We start from the raw sequence: 20,462 nt of genomic DNA, 5'->3' as shown, positions 1-20,462 counted from the left end.
AACCTGAGGAATTCCCTTCCTCTTTCATGCATGGACAATTTTCTGATGTTTTGACAGCATGTCCTTTTAATCAGGATAATAAAATGTCATTTCAGTCACTTGCAGAGGTGGGTAGAGTAGCCAAAAATTGTACTCAAGTAAGAGTATTGTTACTTTAGAATAATATTACTCAAGTAAAAGTAAAAAGGAGTCGTCCAATTAATTACTTGAGTAAGAGTAAAAAGTACTAAGTGAAAAAACTACAAGTACTGAGTAACTTTGTTTATTGATCAGGATGTCATAACAGGCAGAGATTTCATATATATTTCACACAAACTGTGTGTGTAGTTCTGTGTATTAACAATAACAACAAGAAGCTCAAGGCAGTCTGCACATAAACCATAACACTGTGTGTGTGTGTGCGCGCGCATGCACGTGCATATTCACTCCATGAAGTGACTGTTCAGCTTTAACAGCAGTTGGCTCTCAGTTTTGCACTGTGAAGCTGTGACCTTTTAGCTGTGAACAGGTGAAAACAATAAATTAAATATTAATTAATTAAATCTTTACAAAGTAACAAAACAATGGGTAGAGGTTACAAAGAAAAAGAAGAAAAAGGCAGTCAAGCTAGCAAGCGGTCAAGCTAACAAGTTAATGCCCTTCCTTTTGTGAACAAGCACTTGTAGACAAATGTAACGGAGTAAAAGTACCGCTTCTTCTTCACAAATATACTCAAGTAAAAGTAAAAAGTATGCTGCATTAAAACTACTCTTACAAGTACAATTCATCCAAAAAGTTACTCAAGTAAATGTAACGGAGTAAATGTAGCGCGTTACTACCCACCTCTGCTCACTTGTCTTGTAGCAGCTGAGATGATTTGCAGGACGGTTTGTCTAAAAAAACCCATCTACATGAGGTTTCTGTGCTCAGCTTGATGAACAATCCCTGATTGGGTTTATCAGGGGGATACTGCTAAGGAAGTGGACACAGTGAACTTGACACAAGCCCAGTTACATTTCTTATCTCTACTGAACACGGCTGACTGCCTTTTAAACAAGAACCCTCAGCCATGCCAGTGTTGCAGTAATGTCTCATTATTCACACAGTCACCCTTAATTACTGTGTTCTGGTATCACCGTATGATCTTAGAGAACATCTAGTGATCATTTTTGAACACATTTCACTTGTTTGTCTCACCACCTCAACAGGAAGTGTGGGGTTTCATCAGTAATACTAGTGTGTGTGTGTGTGTGTGTTATTGCACACATTTGCACACAGACAGCTGCTCAGCTTTGATGTGAAGTGCTGTAGATCAAGTTATCACAATACACGTTACTTTTTTTTTAATATGCTTCTCAGTCTGATTAGATGCTTCTAACAGATCTGGCATGGGAAACATTGTGTATGAGCACGATGCTGAGAGCATGGGTGCCTCTTTTATGGCAGATTCATACACTGAGACCGCCACCTTGGATTATTTTTTTTAATGCTCTAGAGCAGGGGTATTCAACTAAAGTTTGTAAACGTTCAGCTACATGAAATTCCTGGCTTACTAAAGTCTGGATGGACAACTAACTTCACTGAGTAGTGATAAGATTTTTATGATGTAATGCTGTAACAGTTGATGGTTTAAGGTCGTTTTGTTTTGCAATTTTGACTAGAACCATGGATGCTGAATTGATGAGATACCTGAGACACATAAAAGAGAATAAACACATACTATGGTCCATTCTTCTTTCAGCATTCAGTTTGCTAATTCAACCAAAGACTGGAAATAAAAGGAAAAAAACCATGGAACTCTGTGAAAATTCTTTCCTTTCTGAGCTAATCCCTAGGGAAAAACTTCACAGGATCTTTAAGGATCCATGAGGATTGTCAAAGACCTGCCAAAGATCCTTAAAGGATCTTAAAAAGATCTTCAAAGATATGCAAAATCATTTGTAAAGATCCTCAAGGATTCAACAAGGTTCTTTCAAAGATCTTAGGAAATTGAAGATCCTTGAAAATCTTGACAAGAACTTAAAAGATCTTTGTAGATCTTTGAAGATCTTGCCAAGAATTTTAAAGATCCTTGAAGATCTTTTGAGGATCTCAAAAACCCTCACAAAGAACTTTACGGATCCTTGAAGATCCTTGAAAGATTTTCACCAGGGAATGTCCCTTAGGGGTGTGTGTGTGTGTGTGTGTGTGTGATGCCCTGTGTGAATACGAACACTCCATGATCTTTGTGATGCCACTAATGGACTTTCCTAAACTCAACTTTAGTATAACCTTGTGAATTTCCTGTACAACCCACCCGTTTCAGACATGAGCCCAAGGAGAGAAAAAAGTTTGATTGAAGAGGTGATAGGATATATATATATATATATATATATATATATATATATATATATATATATATATATATATATGTATGGGTCTGTCTCAGAAACTGGATACTGTGAGGGTCCCCCACTAAATATACTCACAGTCAATAAACTATACTGTTTTGAATGCTGATGTTGGTTTTAATTTGAAATGTAATGATGAAAGAAATAATACAGATAAAACTAAATCTTTGATGTGAATACTCTATTCAGAATTTGGCAAAAATTCTGCAAATTTGTGGAAAAATGGCGGCTTGATCTGGGACATGATAAATGGTTGACTACATCGCATTCCCTTAAAAAGGTTGTAGTCCACTGAAAAGTCTACAGTTGTAACTTTATACACCTAAGGATTGGTGTGCTCACAGAATAATCATAACCGTAATAAAACATCATGCAAAATATTTGATCACCGTTGTAACTCCATTTTCCACATACCCAAAACCAATACGATCGTGTGTTTTGATCTAAACAGAAAGCCTCAGGGTCAAGGTCACTACCTCACCAAAAGTAGTAACTTAAAATCACTACGCCATATAAAAATTTAGTTATAAATCTGCGATTTTGTTTTTTAAAACGAAAGCTGAAAGTTAGGTATAGAATATGTTTCTTACAGAATATGTTACGATGGTAGCTGGTCTTGTATGAATTTCCGAGCTATAAAATGAGTTGTGGTCTATTTTTTACCGTCGCATGTTTTGTGTGCGGGGAAGGACACACATTAACAATTTGCATGTGTAGAATGGAATTTTCCACTCCAACAGTTAGAAGTTGATCGTGCTTCCATTTGCGGTCTTTCTGTTACGCGGGTGATCTGTTCGGACGTTATCACTGAAAAGGTGAGTTTTGACAATTTTATTTTGTTTTAGTCTTGCAGTATACGGTAATAGAATGTTTCTTTTTCATCTTACTTTCATATTTCGTAGTGTTTGCGTATTTTTGGCCAATATTTTGCAACCATGGTCAATTTAAATCGAACTTTTGATAGAATCTGCAGCCAGTCATTTTGCCCCGCCCCCGCCTTGCGCTTCATCCGGTGCGGTAGTGATGTCCCGTTGCTCGCGCGCCGCAGCAGAGACCCGTGCGACCTTCAGCCTGTGCAGTCGCTGTTCTTGTACGACCACCGTTATTCTCATCTTTCCGGTGTGTTCTTGATTTTTCCATTGTGTCCTATTGTCTTATTTCGCCATATCAAATACCCAAAATGTATCATATTATTCATATTTAAGTGAATAATCAGTTCAGTCATCATAACTTGGCATTTTTAACCCAAGCAATCAAAAAGAGGAAATTTATTCAATATTTTCACTCATCTGTGAAGGAGGAGCTTTAATTTTTCATGATGTAGGTATTTTATCTCATCTCATCTCATTATCTCTAGCCGCTTTATCCTGTTCTACAGGGTCGCAGGCAAGCTGGAGCCTATCCCAGCTGACTACGGGCGAAAGGCGGGGTACACCCTGGACAAGTCGCCAGGTCATCACAGGGCTGACACATAGACACAGACAACCATTCACATTCACACCTACGCTCAATTTAGAGTCACCAGTTAACCTAACCTGCATGTCTTTGGACTGTGGGGGAAACCGGAGCACCCGGAGGAAACCCACGCAGACACGGGGAGAACATGCAAACTCCACACAGAAAGGCCCTCGCCGGCCACGGGGCTCGAACCCGGACCTTCTTGCTGTGAGGCGACAGCGCTAACCACTACACCACCGTGCCGCCTAGGTATTTTATATGTAAATCAATTTTACAAAAGCATTTGAATTGTAATAAAAAAAAATTTTCTACAGTGGAGGCCAGATAAAGCAAGGTACTATCTCTATTCTTATTAAACATGACAAAAGAAACATTGAGTGGTAGGTAAATGCAAAAAAAATAGTAAAATTAGAAAATTTATTTTTTGACCATAATGTCCCAAATGAGAGACCAGTTTCTGAGACGGACCCATATATATATATATATATATATATATATATATATATATATATATATATATATATTACAGCAGACGGAAGAGCTGAGCACATCTCAAGGGCAACCTAAAAGGTGAGTTGGCCAGAAAAAAAAACAGAGAAAGCAAGCTCCGGAGGCAGGGAGGAAACGTGGTCGACCTCCAAAAGCAAAGAGGCCTGGTCGGCCACATAAGAGGGCAGCACCATCCAGCCCTACATACCTTGCATCAGAGTCCTCCAGCTCTCAGGACCATAGGGAGGCCCCTCCACCAAAGAGGACATGTGCTCAGAGAAAACAGGGAAAGGACTGAGAGGATCAACAGCCTTGTCAACCAACTGTCACCTGAGGACTCGAAGGAGCTGCTGAAGAAATTGGCAGCAGGGAAGGTGTTTGACTGTGCTGGTGCTCCCCAGCCTGATCCTCAGCATGATGTGCCGAGCTGGTGTGTGTGTCATCGGTGTTGCGAGATGCCGACTGATCTGGAGAGGAAGTGCTGTGAGAATCACTCTGGACACTGCATCAGCATTATGCCCGTATGTATTCATACAGGTACTATCAGATATCGGTAGATATTGCACCCTTTCAGAAAGTTAGAAACATCACAGCCAGTCTGTGAAAATTTTATATTCGCAAAATTTGTTTACTGTAAATGTTTACTGCAAGTTTCATTATACTGCTATCTTACTGTATTTAGGAAAATCCCAGTAAATTAACATCCTGCACAAACATACAGTGCTGCAGCACCAGCTTCCCAGATAGCAAGCTGACATTGAATAGATATTGATTTTCCATCTGAATCATCAGAATGGTCGACATTGAAATCTTGATGCAAAATAGATGTTGAATCACCATTGTTAAACCGATGTAACCCGACCTAAAATAAAGTTGACAGCAGTGATATTGAAACAACATTGATTCATAGTCGTCCTTATTATGATTGATGTATCATTTGATATTTGGTTTACCGGGTGATAACAGTCATGTTGAAAAGTCATTGATTTTGTGTTGACCGGGAAATCATGTATGGTCGAAAAGCCATCGAAATATAGTTGACCGGGAAAGATGATTGAAAAGTCATCGATCATTGTTGAACGGGACAGGGGACAGCGTGAGACAAAGACCGGCAGCGGCGCACAGGCACCCGTTCTCGGATCCGGGATCAATTACAGGCAAGCAGCACTTTCAGCATTTAATCCTTACACATAGTTCAATGTATAGTTCACGCGATACATAGACTGCCACAGCGTGCTGTCACGGCCGATTTCCTCCAATCAACTCCGATCAGCAACGCAAGCTGTCAAGTAGGCTAGCCTGCTAGCAAGCTTGATAAACTGCAGGTTCTAGTTAGCTCAATGACTTCACTGGTGTCATAGCCCATGTTTACATTAGACCGTATCAGCGGATCATCAGATTAACGTTTTTAAAACGATTAGTGTGCACACAGCAACACCAATACACGATTTGTGTGCACATAGCAACGCCAATACACGGATACGCTCGGCTCCGCAGGCATCCTGCGCTCCAAATCACTCCGCCCTGAACAGCGAGTGCCCTCTGGAGGGTGCGCACTCCGGCCCTGCGCAGCTCACAGAGCGCGCGAGTGAAGTGCACAAGCCATGATTCGGGACTGAGCTGCTGTGTGTGTGATCCCAGCGCATATCACTTACTACAGCCTATTATTAGCAGCAGTAGTACAATGTGTAATTGAAAACTATGTTTTGTGTGTGTTTCAGATGCCCTCACTCAACAGCCTGGCATAAATGATCTGGTCTTCACCCAGGCTGTGCAGAAATGGCTACGATATGCGCCAGACAGAACTGGAGGTGTCGCTCGTGCCGAAAGACATGAAAATTAAATGAACTTAAAATAAAAATCTTGTTTTCTTAAAAAAAAGGCATGTGTTTCATATTTACTATTTTAGGCAATTAAAATGGAGATCCTGGCTGTAGATAAAGCAGGATATATGAGCCAGATATTTCTGGTAGGCTATCAATTGAAATAACATTGAAAGCACATTGATTTTTAGTTATGTCGAAATTTCAATGTTGTTTCAATATCGACGCGAATTGAAATACAATTGAAGTTACGTGTCCATAGTTAATAAATCAACATCGTTTCAATGTTAGCGGAGGGTGCAAACTGATGTTAAATCAACATCGAAATCTGACGTTGATTCAATGGTTTAACGTCGATAATGCAATGTTGATTCTACATCGTTTCAATGTCAGCTTGCTATCTGGGTTTTGACATGCTTATTGCTTCAATCAAGTTTCAAGCATAGTTGTCATTCATAATGTTTTTTTTTTCCACTTTCCAAGCATGTACATTTAGATACACAATTTACTGGCTAATGTTATATTCATGAATTCCTGCATATTTTATTTCAGGAGATGGACCATTTCATTTTGGACGAAGTAGGCCTTCACCTACAGAAGCTATTACGAAATGACTTCCTTGCACTCCATACTGCCATTGAAGATGACGTCAGCAAGACCAACCGCCATGTAGCCTATCGGCAGTTTATTTTGTGGCAGTATGGCCGACTGACAGTAGGAGACCGTCATGTGATCCCCAGCTGTGCTGTCTGGAGAATTCGTGACAAATTTCCAGCCAGCACAAACACCTACACTGGATATGTTCCAGGACTTCTAAACTGAGATTTGATATAATTGGACTCTTTCTACAATGATCATAGAGATGTAATAAATAATGCATAATAATGTCTGTATAAAATCTTTAATGTGTATTCTCAGTGGGTGGCACAGTGGTGTAGTGGTTAGCACTGTCGCCTCACAGCAAGAATGTCCTGGGTTCGAGCCCAGTGGCTGACAAGGGCCTTTCTGTGTGGAGTTTGCATGTTCTCCCCATGTCTGCATGGGTTTCCTCCGGGTGCTCCGGTTTCCTCTACAGTCCAAAGACATGCAGGTTAGGCTAACTGGTGAATCTAAATGGCTCTAAATATGCATGTGAGTGTGAATGGTTGTTTGTCTCTGTGTCAACCCTGTGATGACCTGGCGACTTGTCCAGGGTGTACCCCGCCTCTCACCCATAGTTAGAAGGGATAGGCTCCAGCTTGCCTGCGACCCTGCACAGGTTAAGCGGCTACAGATGTCAAGTCAAGTTTATTTGTATAGTGCTTTTAACAATAAACACTGTCACAAAGCAGCTTTACAGAATTTGAACAATTTAAAATATGAGCTAATTTTATCCCTAATCTATCCCCAGTGAGCAAGCCTGTGGCGACGGTGGCAAGGAAAAACTCCCTCAGACAACATGAGGAAGAAACCTCGAGAGGAACCAGACTCAAAAGGGAACCCATCCTCATTTGGGCAACAACAGACAACAGTCAGGACAAACAGACGAGGGCCCAAGTTAAATGTTGAATTTATTGATAGCAGGGGAAAGGGAGGATGTGTGTGTGAAGTTCAGTAGCAGGAAGACTGAGAAGCAGGGATGGCTGGTGGGAGCATGGTGGTGACATCTGATGTCTCCCATCCAAGTACTAACCAGGCCCAACCCTGCTTAGCTTCTGAGATCAGACAGGATCAGGTGTTGTCAGAGTAGTTTGGCTGCAAGCTGATAGCCCTTGGTGTTCAGGTGGTCTCCCAGTGAGCAGGCTCTCAGCAGGCAGACAGGACAGCACAACAGACAGGAGTTTGGGAACAGGCTGAAACAGAGTCACAGGTCAGGTAGCGAGAATGGAGACAGAAAAGCAGGGTCAGGTTACCAGGGCTGAAGAGTTGTCGGAGTCGATGCCTTGAAAGACAATCTGACACTGAAGCTTGGGAGGACTGCAGTTTAAATATACACAGGGAAGGGAGCAGGTGATAGGAACCAGCCAATGACAGCCACTGAAAGTCAAATGAGGGTTAATGATGGTAATTGACAGCAGGTGAGCCTGATGGGGAAGGAGCATGCGGGCGTGGCAGGTAATACAGAGTGGAGAGGAGTGGAATGTTACCTGAAGAGAGGAAACCACAGGTAGGACCATGACAACAACATGACTATAAAATTAACAGTCCTAACATAAAGTCAGCTTCATTGATGCTATAAACCCCCCACCGACAGAAACCTGAGCGCAAAACCGTTCACGACAACCACAGTCCCAAAGTCAGCAAGTCATCTGCAGTCCTAAAGTCAGCAAGTCAACTGCAGTCCCCAGCCATAAAAGCACCACTGCAAGAGTCCAGAGCATCCTCCAGGACCCCCAACTGTCCACATGGGGCCGCCCTCCATAGGAGCGATGCGATGAGACTCCAACCAGATACAGGGCACCAGGATGGATCAGGCAGGTCCGAGGAGCAGAAGAGGTCAGCATCTCAATTCCAGGACTGACATGTAACTCAGAGGGACAGATTTTGGGGGGGGGAACTACAGGTTGTTAGGTATGCCCAATGTAACCTGAATAAGTAGGAACAGTATACATATTGCACTGAGTACAAGCAGGGACCCCGGCAACTAACTATGATAGCATAACTAAAAGGGGAGAGCCAGAAGGTAACACAGGCATGAGGGAGCCCCGGGACATAAAGCAGCCAGCCACCAGAGGTGTGGACTCGAGTTACATGACTTGGACTCGAGTCAGACTCAAGTCATGAATTTGATGACTTTAGACTCGACTTGACAAAATGTAAAGAGACTTGCAACTCAACTTGGACTTTAACATCAGTAACTTGTGACTTCACTTGGACTTGAGCCTTTTGACTTGACAAGACTTGCTGCTTTCCCCAAAACCCAAAAATTAAAAAGTATGTTATTAAGGAACGTATCTTTCATTGTGTGTATGTGTGCGTCTGTGCATGTATTTGCTGTCGGCACAACATCCAATCAAATTAGATCCACATTGTTTTGATCTGACATGCTGTCATCCAATCAAATTGCAGGACAACCAATGAAGAGGAACTGTCAAACAACATGCCATTAAGAAAAAATTATACCAAAGATAGTTTCATTCGGGTATAAAAACTACGAGGTGGTCAACAAAAAATGAATTGCAGTATGCAAAACATGCGGGTCGAAGATTACAGACAGAGACGCAACAACTTCTAACTTCATTCGACATTTGAAGTTGCACAAAGAACGGTAAGTTCTGAATGAAAGCTAATGTTTATTGGCTAACTTTTCTTTGCTGTGTAGTTAAATCAATGAGGCTGTAAACTCACTGTTAATGTTACATTGCAAACATGGTAATCTGTTGCGTCCACTGCGAGTTCACTCCCTTATTCATACATTTGTTAAGTGATTTTTTTTAAGTGGGGTTGTATGAGGTACTTATACATAACGTTAGTCAATGTACAATATCACACACAGTAGACAGCGGTCAGCAGCAGTGCATATTTTAGGCACCTACAAAGACATACAATACATACACATGCAATTCATAACACAATGATATTGATATTAATAATCTCATCTCATCTCATTATCTCTAGCCGCTTTATCCTTCTACAGGGTCGCAGGCAAGCTGGAGCCTATCCCAGCTGACTACGGGCGAAAGGCGGGGTACACCCTGGACAAGTCACCAGGTCATCACAGGGCTGACACAGAGACACAGACAACCATTCACACTCACATTCACACCTACGGTCAATTTAGAGTCACCAGTTAACCTAACCTGCATGTCTTTGGACTGTGGGGGAAACCGGAGCACCCGGAGGAAACCCACGCGGACACGGGGAGAACATGCAAACTCCGCACAGAAAGGCCCTCGCCGGCCCCGGGGCTCGAACCCAGGACCTTCTTGCTGTGAGGCGACAGCGCTAACCACTACACCACCGTGCCGCCCGATATTAATAATATGAGTAATAAAGAGTAGTTTAAATATAATTCATTTGTGGTCATAAGGGATTTTCTGACACCTGTTTAATATGCTTACCTCTTACAGATTTGAAGAATACCAGATGAACAAAAGCATCACAAATGAAGCACAACAGCCTTCAATTCCTGGACAATCGTGTCGGGCATTACAGCATGAGTCATCCACAGCAGAAAGCTATCACCAATGCAATACTGTCTGACCTGATTATTGATTGCAACTTGCCCCTGTCTATTGTGGAAAACGAGTTTTAGGCACTTTCTGACAGTACTTGACAGCAAGTACACCCCAGTGTGTCGCAGAACACTGACATCAAAAACAGAGAACCTCGCTGAAGAGAGACGTTCAAAATTAAAAACTCTATTTAGCAACACTGACCATGTTTCAGTCACTGTGGACATTTGGTCTGACTGAAAGATGAGGGGATTCCTGGGTGTCACTGTGCACTGGATAGAGAAAGAGGCAGAGAGGATACAGCTGAAGTCCAATCTCTTGGCCTGTAAGTGCTTCAAAGGCTCACACACAGCTGAAAGAATCTGTGACCAATTTGAGTCAATATGTGATGAATACAACATTAAAGATAAACTGGACTACATTATTCGTGATAATGCTGCTAACATGCAAAAAGTATTCACTGTGTGCTTCCCCAGTGAACAAGAGGATGACGATGATGGAGATCATCTTGATGACCCTGAGCTCTGGTGTGACTTAACCCTGGAAGATCAGCAAACAGTAGATGTTGCTATGGCAAAGAAACAGTGCTTGCAGTGTTTTGTGCACACTTTTCAGCTGGTGGTGGGAGACGGTTTGAAAGAAACAAATGTGGTATCTCCTTCTCTTTCAAAGTTATCAAAACTCAGCTCACTGCTGCACACAAGCACAACATTCAAAGATGTGTTTGATGCTGAATTTGGGGAACAGAAAGGCATCCCTGCTGCAGTTAACACAAGATGGAACTCAACACTGAGGCAAATGAAGGCAGTTCTCCAGTGCAATCATCTAAAGCTCTGTGCTGTTCTAGAAAAGGCTGGGCACAGGGAGTTGTCATTCACAGCACAGGAGTGGAATCTGTTGAAGGAGTTGGTGGACATCTTGAAGCCATTTGGAGAAGCAACTGATTTGACATGGGGGAGAAGGTCATCACAATCAGTGCTGTTGTTCCATCCATCTTGTCCCTCAGCCACCACCTTGAGAAGCTGAAGCCTCAAGTCTGTTTCCTGAGCAGCCTGGTCAAAAGTCTCCAGGCATCCCTGAACAGAAGATTTCTTGGAATCTTCATCAACATGAAAATGGCCAGGACACAAGATGGGGTCACTGCTCCCTTTTCAGATCCAATCTACCTCAAAGCAGATGCCTTGGATCCAGCCTCTTCTCTGTTGTGGGTGGAGCCCCATGTGCTGGTCAATCGTGATGTCAAGGCAGAGGTGGCACAACAAGTTAAAGGTAAATGTTACTGAGTCTAATGTAACTTTTTCGCTCACAATCTGATCTAATTGACTGCAACAATGATTAAGTGTTCTGTAGTATTTCAGTCTAACACACTGCATCACCAACACAAATGGTAATAAGGACTCTATTGTTACTGCTATTGTTTTTACATGTTTTGCCAGAATTGATCCTGCAAGATGCTGCAGAGACTGAGCAACATGTGCCTTTTGTTGATGAAGAAGAGCAAGAGGACCTCAGAGAAGGAGAAGGGCTGTTTGCTGCATACCATAAGAGGCAGAAGAAGGATGTTGGGACTACTCCATCACTACAGCTAAGTCACTATCTTGACATAGCCGAAGGACAGAACGCCCTTTTGTTCTGGGCATTGAACATGAAGACTCTTCCTTCGCTGTTCCGAGTGGCCATCAGAGTCTTGGCAGTGCCTGCCTCCAGTGCTCCAGTGGAGCGAGTTTTCAGCCATGGTGGCATCATACTACGTCCCCATCATGCACAAATGACTGACAGACTTTTGGCCAATTTGGTCTTTTGCAAATGCAATGCAGCATAGGGCTCTGACATATAAAAAGCACAACCCTGTTCATTGTTATGTTCATGTATTTGTTATGTTTCTCACATGTACACACACACACACAGACAATATTAGATGAGATAAGAACAGGACAGGACAAACTGCTGTGGAACTAGTTGAAATGCAATATGCCATGGAAATACAATGTTAGCACTTTTGTACAAATAATTACAGTTGCACTTGTTTTTTCAAATGTGTTTATTCTGTAAAGGAGTGGTTTAAAATGAAGAATATTCTTACAAAATATGAGTTAAATGTTAAAAATCACTGGTTAATAGTGCAATGTCAGCACTATTTTTTTCTGCAATTTCAATTGCACTTGTTTTAATAAATAAATACAGAGTTTAAAAGCACACATGATCTGTGTGGGCGGCACGGTGGTGTAGTGGTTAGCGCTGTCGCCTCACAGCAAGAAGGTCTGGGTTCGAGCCCCGTGGCCGGTGAGGGCCTTTCTGTGCGGAGTTTGCATGTTCTCCCCGTGTCCGCGTGGGTTTCCTCCGGGTGCTCCGGTTTCCCCCACAGTCCAAAGACATGCAGGTTAGGTTAACTGGTGACTCTAAATTGACCGTAGGTGTGAATGGTTGTCTGTGTCTATGTGTCAGCCCTGTGATGACCTGGCAACTTGTCCAGGGTGTACCCCGCCTTTCGCCCGTAGTCAGCTGGGATAGGCTCCAGCTTGCCTGCGACCCTGTAGAAGGATAAAGCGGCTAGAGATAATGAGATGAGATGAGACAAGATCTGTGTAAATATATTATTACTCTGTGGTTAAAAGGACTCGAAACTCAAACTGCAGGACTTAGGACTTGACTTGAGACTTGTCAGTCTTGACTTTGACTCGGGACTTGCCTGTCTTGACTCGGGACTTGAGGGCAAAGACTTGAGACTTACTTGTGACTTGCAAAACAATGACTTGGTCCCACCTCTGCCAGCCACTACACCGTCAACAAACTCGAGTGAGCAAGCGAGTGGGGGACTGACAGCATCCATACATCCCAGTTTACCAAAACACTCTATGTCTGAGGACCCTCCAGATCTACACCTTTACCTCATAAACACCATTAACAGAAGGCTTGACTAAACAGATACCGTATGTTTTCAGCCTAGACTTAAACGCTGAGACTGTGTCTGATTCCTGAACACTACTTGGAAGGCTGTTCCAAAACTGTGGGGCTTTGTAAGAAAAGGCTCTGCCCCCTGATGTAGCCTTCACTATATGAGGTACCAGCAGATAGCCTGCACCTTTTGATCTAAGTAGGTGTGGCGGGTCATAGAAGACCAGAAGTTCACTCAGGTACTGTGGTGCGAGACCATTCAGTGCTTTAAATGTCAATAGTAGTATTTTATAATCAATACGAAATTCGATTTGGAGCCAATGCAGTATGGATAAGACAGGGGTGATGTGGTCATATTTTCTAGTTCTAGTAAGGACTCTTGCCACTGCATTTTGAACTAACTGGAGCTTGTTTATGCACTTATTGGAACATCCAGACAGTAAGGCATTACAATAATCCAACCTGGAGGTAATGAGGTAACGAAAGCATGAACTAGTTTTTCCACATCATGTAGTAACATTAAATTTCTTATCTTAGCAATATTTCTGAGATGAAAGAAAGCTATCCAGGTGATGTTATCAATGTGAGTTTCAAATGAAAGACTGGGTTCAATAATCACTCCGAGGTCTTTTACTGCTGCACGTGAAGAAACAGAAAGGCCATCCAGAGTTACTGTGTAATCAGAAAACTTACTTCTCGCTGCATGTGGTCCTAGTACAAGCACTTCAGTCATGTCAGAGTTAAGCAGAAGGAAATTAAAAGCATCCAGTGTCTAATGTCCTTTACACATTCCTCAATTCTATTAAGCTGGTGTCTCTCATCAGGTTTTGCAGAAACGTATGTGTCATCAGCATAACAGTGGAAACTAATACAATGTTTATGAATAATATCACCCAGAGGTAACATATATAAAGAAAAAAGCAGTGGACCCAAGACAGAACCTTGTGGAACACCAAACTTTACCTCAGTACATCTAGAAATATCACCATTTCCAACAACATACTGATAGCGATCAGATAAATAAGACCTGAGTCAGGAGAGGGCCATTCCCTTAACTCCCACAACATTTTCTAGTCTATCCAGAAGAATGGAATGATCAATGGTATCAAATGCTGCACTAAGGTCAAGCAACACAAGCAGCGAGACACAGCCCTGATCAAACGCCAACAGTAGGTTGTTTACTACTTTAACGAAAGCTGTCTCTGTGCTATGATGAGGTCTAAATCCTGACTGATACATTTCATGGATGTTATTCCTATGTAAATATGAGCATAACTGCTGTGCCACAGCTTATTCAAGGATCTTGGAGATAAAGAGGAGGTTTGATATTGGCCGATAATTGGATAGCTGACAGGGATCAAGGTCAGGTTTTTTAATCGGGTTTGATAACTGCTAGTTTAAAGGATTTGGGTATATAGCCAATCCTAAGAGAATAATTTATTATTTTTAGAAGCTGTTCAATTACTTGGATGATGGATGGATGGATTCTTAGTTTCATATACTGTAATATTTGACATGCTTATTACCTTGTTATTCTATCATTTGAGTTGTTTACTTACAATAAATGGTAAACCAGTCCATGTTATACAAATAAATGTCTGTTTATCTCCTGATGTGATTTTTTTTATGATGCTTCTGGATTATGTAGCTTGAAGCGGCTTCTCCTTTGCTGGACGAGTTCTTGGGTTGGTGGAGGTGTCGATGGAGCTATGGTGGCCTTTATACATCTTGGGTCATCTTCACTTATTGTCACTTTTGAAGATAGTTCTGATGCCATGAGCAGTTTCCACATACCCTTTATCATTTCTGGTATATAAGTTTTTTTTTGGTGTCTTGCATGGCACAGCAATGCCAATGCTGAGCACTCTTTGAATACATTCTGTTCATCCTGGGAAAAAAAAAGAACAGTTAGCAGGAAATAATCACATTAGTATGTTTCATGTAATTGCTGACCTGTTTTTATTATATGCTGCATGCTAAATAGATTGTGAAATTATATTGGATAAATCATTTTGTTTACAGCAAAAAAATAAAATGGTCAGATTTGTTCAAGTGATCACTGACTTTCCAGAAATTCATGTACTTTGGGAACTTTCTTTGTGGATTCTTCCAAAATTGTTTTATATGTTTGCAGGAAGTGGAAATAAAATTATACATGTTTCATGTGCTGTCCCCATCTTCAGATTTGCCCAAGAACACACTGCTTCCATCAAGAGCTCTCCAAGATACCACCAAGACTGGAGGAGATATATAGTTCCAAGCTTCATTTGTGTGCCTAAATTTACCAAGTTTCAGCCTGATCGAGTGAGCACAAGCGTGATTTCAGAAGATCTTGAAATTCAAGATGGCTGCCATGACCTTTTTAGTCATACATGAAAACAAATTCACACACTCTGAAAACTATATAAAACTGGTTTCAGCCTGATTGCTTAAGTGCAATTCCATGTAATATTGTAGTTATAATCATGAGGTTTCAGGTTCGTTAGAACAGTCAGAATGTGAGAAACGCAAGAAAAAAAAGAAAAGAAAATGCAAGATGGTCACTGTGACCCAATTACTTTTTCAAGGATTGTGCAACTCTTGCACCAAATTGAAAGTAACTGGACAAGTGTTTCCAGAGTTATTTCAGCAGTGAACTTATAGTTTGCTCCATAGTGTTGTGCCCTTGACACATAGCCACAAAGAGTCATTAAAAATTGTCACAGGTGCAAGTCATTACAATTTTGAAGTAGATCACCCCCAATGGTTTTTGAATGGTCACCATTAGAAAGTGTGGCAGGGTAAGGATGCCACATGGAATGACAACACTCCTCTGACCTGAAGGGCCAAGGGAAAAAAGAAAAAAAAAACAAGATGACTGCCAGAACCCAGTTTTTTTGATTGATTGCTACCACAAATTAGTCTGCAACCTGGATACCAAATTTGAACACAACTGGACCAACAGTTGCATACATGCATTCACAGCAGCCATCATGGTGGGGACAGAAACCATTCATTCATTCATTCATTATCTCTAGCCGCTTTATCCTTCTACAGGGTTGCAGGCAAGCTGGAGCCTATCCCAGCTGACTACGGGCGAAAGGCGGGGTACACCCTGGACAAGTCGCCAGGTCATCACAGGGCTGACACATAGACACAGACAACCATTCACACTCACATTCACACCTACGGTCAATTTAGAGTCACCAGTTAACCTAACCTGCATGTCTTTGGACTGTGGGGGAAACCGGAGCACCCGGAGGAAACCCACGCGGACACGGGGAGAACATGCAAACTCCGCACAGAAAGGCCCTCGCCGGCCCCGGGGCTCGAACCCAGGACCTTCTTGCTGTGAGGCGACAGCGCTAACCACTACACCACCGTGCCGCCCGGACAGAAACCAACTGAAAGCATAAACTTAGCAGTGGCAGAGCTGCCAGTTTGCCTTGGTAAAAACATCTGGAAAGCTGTGCATCCTTGAAAAAAAAACCAAGCAAGACCAGGAATTTTCCTGTATTTTTGGAAGATCTGAATTCTGGAAAAGCTGAGAAATGAGCACCCCCATTTAGTTTCAAAAGGTAAATTCTCACAGTGCCTTGGTACTGCTGACAAATTTGACCTTACTGAACATATTAATGGAATACTTACACAACTTCTCCCTTTTTGTTGTGCATGAGTGGTCTATTGAGGTGAGTGTTGTAGTCTATGGCTGCAAGAAGACATATTGCCTTGTAGCCTGGATATCTGCACATAAAGTCAAATTATACAGTGGGGCAAAAAAGTATTTAGTCAGTCACCAATTGTGCAAGTTCTCCCACTTAAAAAGATGAGAGAGGCCTGTAATTTTCATCATAGGTATACCTCAACTATGAGAGACAAAATGAGAAAAAAAAATCCAGAAAATCACATTGTCTGATTTTTAAATAATTTATTTGCAAATTATGGTGGAAAATAAGTATTTGGTCAATAACAAAATTTCATCTCAATACTTTGTTATATACCCTTTGTTGGCAATGACAGAGGTAAAACGTTTTCTGTAAGTCTTCACAAGGTTTTCACACACTGTTGCTGGTATTTTGGCCCATTCCTCCATGCAGATCTCCTCTAGAGCAGTGATGTTTTGGGGCTGTCGCTGGGCAACATGGACTTTCAACTCCCTCCAAAGATTTTCTATGGGGTTGAGATCTGGAGAATGGCTAGGCCACTCCAGGACCTTGAAATGCTTCTTACGAAGCCACTCCTTTGTTGCCCAGGCAGTGTGTTTGGGATCATTGTCATGCTGAAAGACCCAGCCACGTTTCATCTTCAATGCCCTTGCTGATGGAAGGAGGTTTTCACTCAAAATCTCACGATACACGGCCCCATTCATTCTTTCCTTTACACGGATCAGTCGTCCTGGTCCCTTTACAGAAAAACAGCCCCAAAGCATGATGTTTCCACCCCCATGCTTCACAGTAGGTATGGTGTTCTTTGGATGCAACTCAGCATTCTTTCTCCTCCAAACACAACAAGTTGAGTTTTTACCAAAAAGTTCTATTTTGGTTTCATCTGACCATATGACATTCTCCCAATCCTCTTCTGGATCATCCAAATGCTCTCTAACAAACTTCAGACGGGCCTGGACATGTACTAGCTTAAGCAGGGGGACACGTCTGGCACTGCAGGATTTGAGTCCCTGGCGGCGTAGTGTGTTACTGATGGTAGCCTTTGTTACTTTGGTCCCAGCTCTCTGCAGGTCATTCACTAGGTCCCCCCGTGTGGTTCTGGGATTTTTGCTCACCGTTCTTGTGATCATTTTGACCCCACGGGGTGAGATCTTGCGTGGAGCCCCAGATCGAGGGAGATTATCAGTGGTCTTGTATGTCTTCCATTTTCTAATAATTGCTCCCACTGTTGATTTCTTCACACCAAGCTGCTTACCTATTGCAGATTCAGTCTTCCCAGCCTGGTGCAGGTCTACAATTTTGTTTCTGGTGTCCTTTGACAGCTCTTTGGTCTTGGCCATAGTGGAGTTTGGAGTGTGACTGTTTGAGGTTGTGGACAGGTGTCTTTTAAACTGATAACGAGTTCAAACAGGTGCCATTAATACAGGTAACGAGCGGAGGACAGAGGAGCCTCTTAAAGAAGAAGTTACAGGTCTGTGAGAGCCAGAAATCTTGCTTGTTTCTAGGTGACCAAATACTTATTTTACCAAGGAATTTACCAATTAATTCATTAAAAATCCTACAATGTGATTTTCTGGATTCTTTCCCCCCATTCTGTCTCTCATAGTTGAAGTGTACCTACAGTATGATGAAAATTACAGGCCTCTCTCATCTTTTTAAGTGGGAGAACTTGCACAATTGGTGGCTGACTAAATACTTTTTTGCCCCACTGTATATGAAAAGAATAAACAAATACAGCAGATAAAAATCATTTGATATGATCATTCCCTGTGATGACTTGGCGACTTGTCCAGGGTGTACCCTGCCTTTCGCCCGTAGTCAGCTAGGATAGGCTCCAGCTTGCCTGCGACCCTGTAGAACAGGATAAAGCAGCTAGAGATAATGAGATGAGATGATACAAGTACAAGAATATCTAAATCTTACTTGTGTTACATTTAAATAATTTTCAGTTTGACATATGTAACACTCATTACAGAAAGCATAATTCTGATGATATTTTGCTGAATTGCCAGCCTTTATTCTAAAATGACAATTATGAGTTAACTTGAAAAGAAAAAAATTAAAATGGAGACACAAAGCATACCCATATGCAAACTGCTTAGATGTATACATCAACGAATAGTTGTGGAAGGTTTCCAGTTCTGAAGTAATCCTGCAAAAATTCATACTGAGTATAACACAGTACAGTACAATAATTGACAAACAGATGAAGGAACAGTCAAAGCTAATACTACTAATAATATAAGCTTGGTCATGAAAATCTATGAAAAAGCTTACAGAAAGAAAATATTGTACCACTGGAACAAGACCACTGTGCAGGTTTTAGTCTATCACAAGGCATTTATTGTAAAATTCAGCCTGACTAACATACAGTGGTGCTTGAAAGTTTGTGAACCCTTTAGAATTTTCTATATTTCTGCATAAATATGACCTAAAACATCATCAGATTTTCACACAAGTCCTAAAAGTAGATAAAGAGAACCCAGTTAAACAAATGAGACAAAAATATTATACTTGGTCATATATTTATTGAGGAAATTGATCCAATATTACATATCTGTGAGGGGCAAAAGTATGTGAATCTTTGCTTTCAGTATCTGGTGTGACCCCCTTGGTCAGCAATAACTGCAGCTAAACGTTTCCGGTAACTGTTGATCAGTCCTGCACACCGGCTTGGAGGAATTTTAGCCCATTCCTTCATACAGAACAGCTTCAACTCTGGGATATTGGTGGGTTTCCTCACATGAACTTCTCGCTTCAGGTCCTTCCACAACATTTCGATTGGATTAAGGTCAGGACTTTGACTTGGCCATTGCAAAACATTAACTTTATTCTTCTTAAACCATTCTTTGGTAGAACGACTTGTGTGCTTAGGGTCATTGTCTTGCTGCATGACCCACCTTCTCTTGAGATTGAGTGCATGGACAGATGTCCTGACATTTTCCTTTGGAATTCGCTGGCATAATTCAGAATTCATTGTTCTATCAATGATGGCAAGCTGTCTTGGCCCAGATGCAGCAAAACAGACCCAAACCATGATACTACCACCACTGTGTTTCACAGATGGGATAAGGTTCTTCTGTTGAAATGCAGTGTTTTCCTTTCTCCAAACATAACACTTCTCATTTAAACCAAAAAGTTCTATTTTGGTCTCATCAATCCACAAAACATTTTTCCAATAGCCTTCTAGCTTGTCCACGTGATCTTTAGCAAACTGCAGATGAGAAGCAATGTTCTTTTTGGAGAGCAGTGGCTTTCTCCTTGCAACCCTGCCATGCACACCATTGTTGTTCAGTGTTCTCCTGATGGTAGACTCATGAACATTAACATCAGCCAATGTGAGAGAGGCCTTCAGTTGCTTAGAAGTTACCCTGGGATCCTTTGTGACCTCGCTGACTATTACACACCTTGCTCTTGGAGTGATCTTTGTTGGTCGACCACTCCTGGGGAGGGTAACAATAGTCTTGAATTTCCTCCATTTGTACACAATCTGTCTGACTGTGGATTGGTTAAATAAATGACCAAGTCTAATATTTTTGTCTCATTTGTTTAACTGGGTTCTCTTTATCTACTTTTAGGACTTGTGTGAAAATCTGATGATGTTTTAGGTCATATTTACGCAGAAATATA

At 41.7% G+C, this 20,462-nt stretch overlaps 1 protein-coding gene and 1 long non-coding RNA gene across 2 annotated transcripts in view; both read left to right on the top strand.

Moving 5' to 3' along the window:
* Positions 1 to 8,612, top strand: part of LOC132900795 (uncharacterized) — a 55,457-nt gene extending 46,845 nt beyond the window's left edge. The window contains exon 3 of the long non-coding RNA XR_009656810.1: positions 7,530 to 8,612. This is a non-coding gene — a long non-coding RNA (uncharacterized LOC132900795). The remainder of the gene's footprint in view (positions 1 to 7,529) is intronic.
* A 174-nt stretch (positions 8,613 to 8,786) lies between these two features.
* Positions 8,787 to 12,391, top strand: LOC132900713 (uncharacterized). Its single transcript, XM_060943010.1, has 4 exons — positions 8,787 to 9,386; positions 10,189 to 10,618; positions 10,770 to 11,562; positions 11,730 to 12,391. Exons 3-4 carry the CDS (start codon positions 11,244 to 11,246, stop codon positions 12,113 to 12,115), a joined length of 705 nt encoding a protein of 234 aa, XP_060798993.1. The 5' UTR covers positions 8,787 to 9,386; positions 10,189 to 10,618; positions 10,770 to 11,243; the 3' UTR covers positions 12,116 to 12,391.
* The last annotated feature ends 8,071 nt before the right edge of the window (positions 12,392 to 20,462 follow it).

The sequence above is a fragment of the Neoarius graeffei genome, chromosome 1 (assembly GCF_027579695.1).
Source record: "Neoarius graeffei isolate fNeoGra1 chromosome 1, fNeoGra1.pri, whole genome shotgun sequence".
Classification (NCBI taxonomy): domain Eukaryota; kingdom Metazoa; phylum Chordata; class Actinopteri; order Siluriformes; family Ariidae; genus Neoarius; species Neoarius graeffei.
Note: the sequence above shows the minus strand (reverse complement) of the source record. Positions and strands in the feature narration are given on the sequence as shown.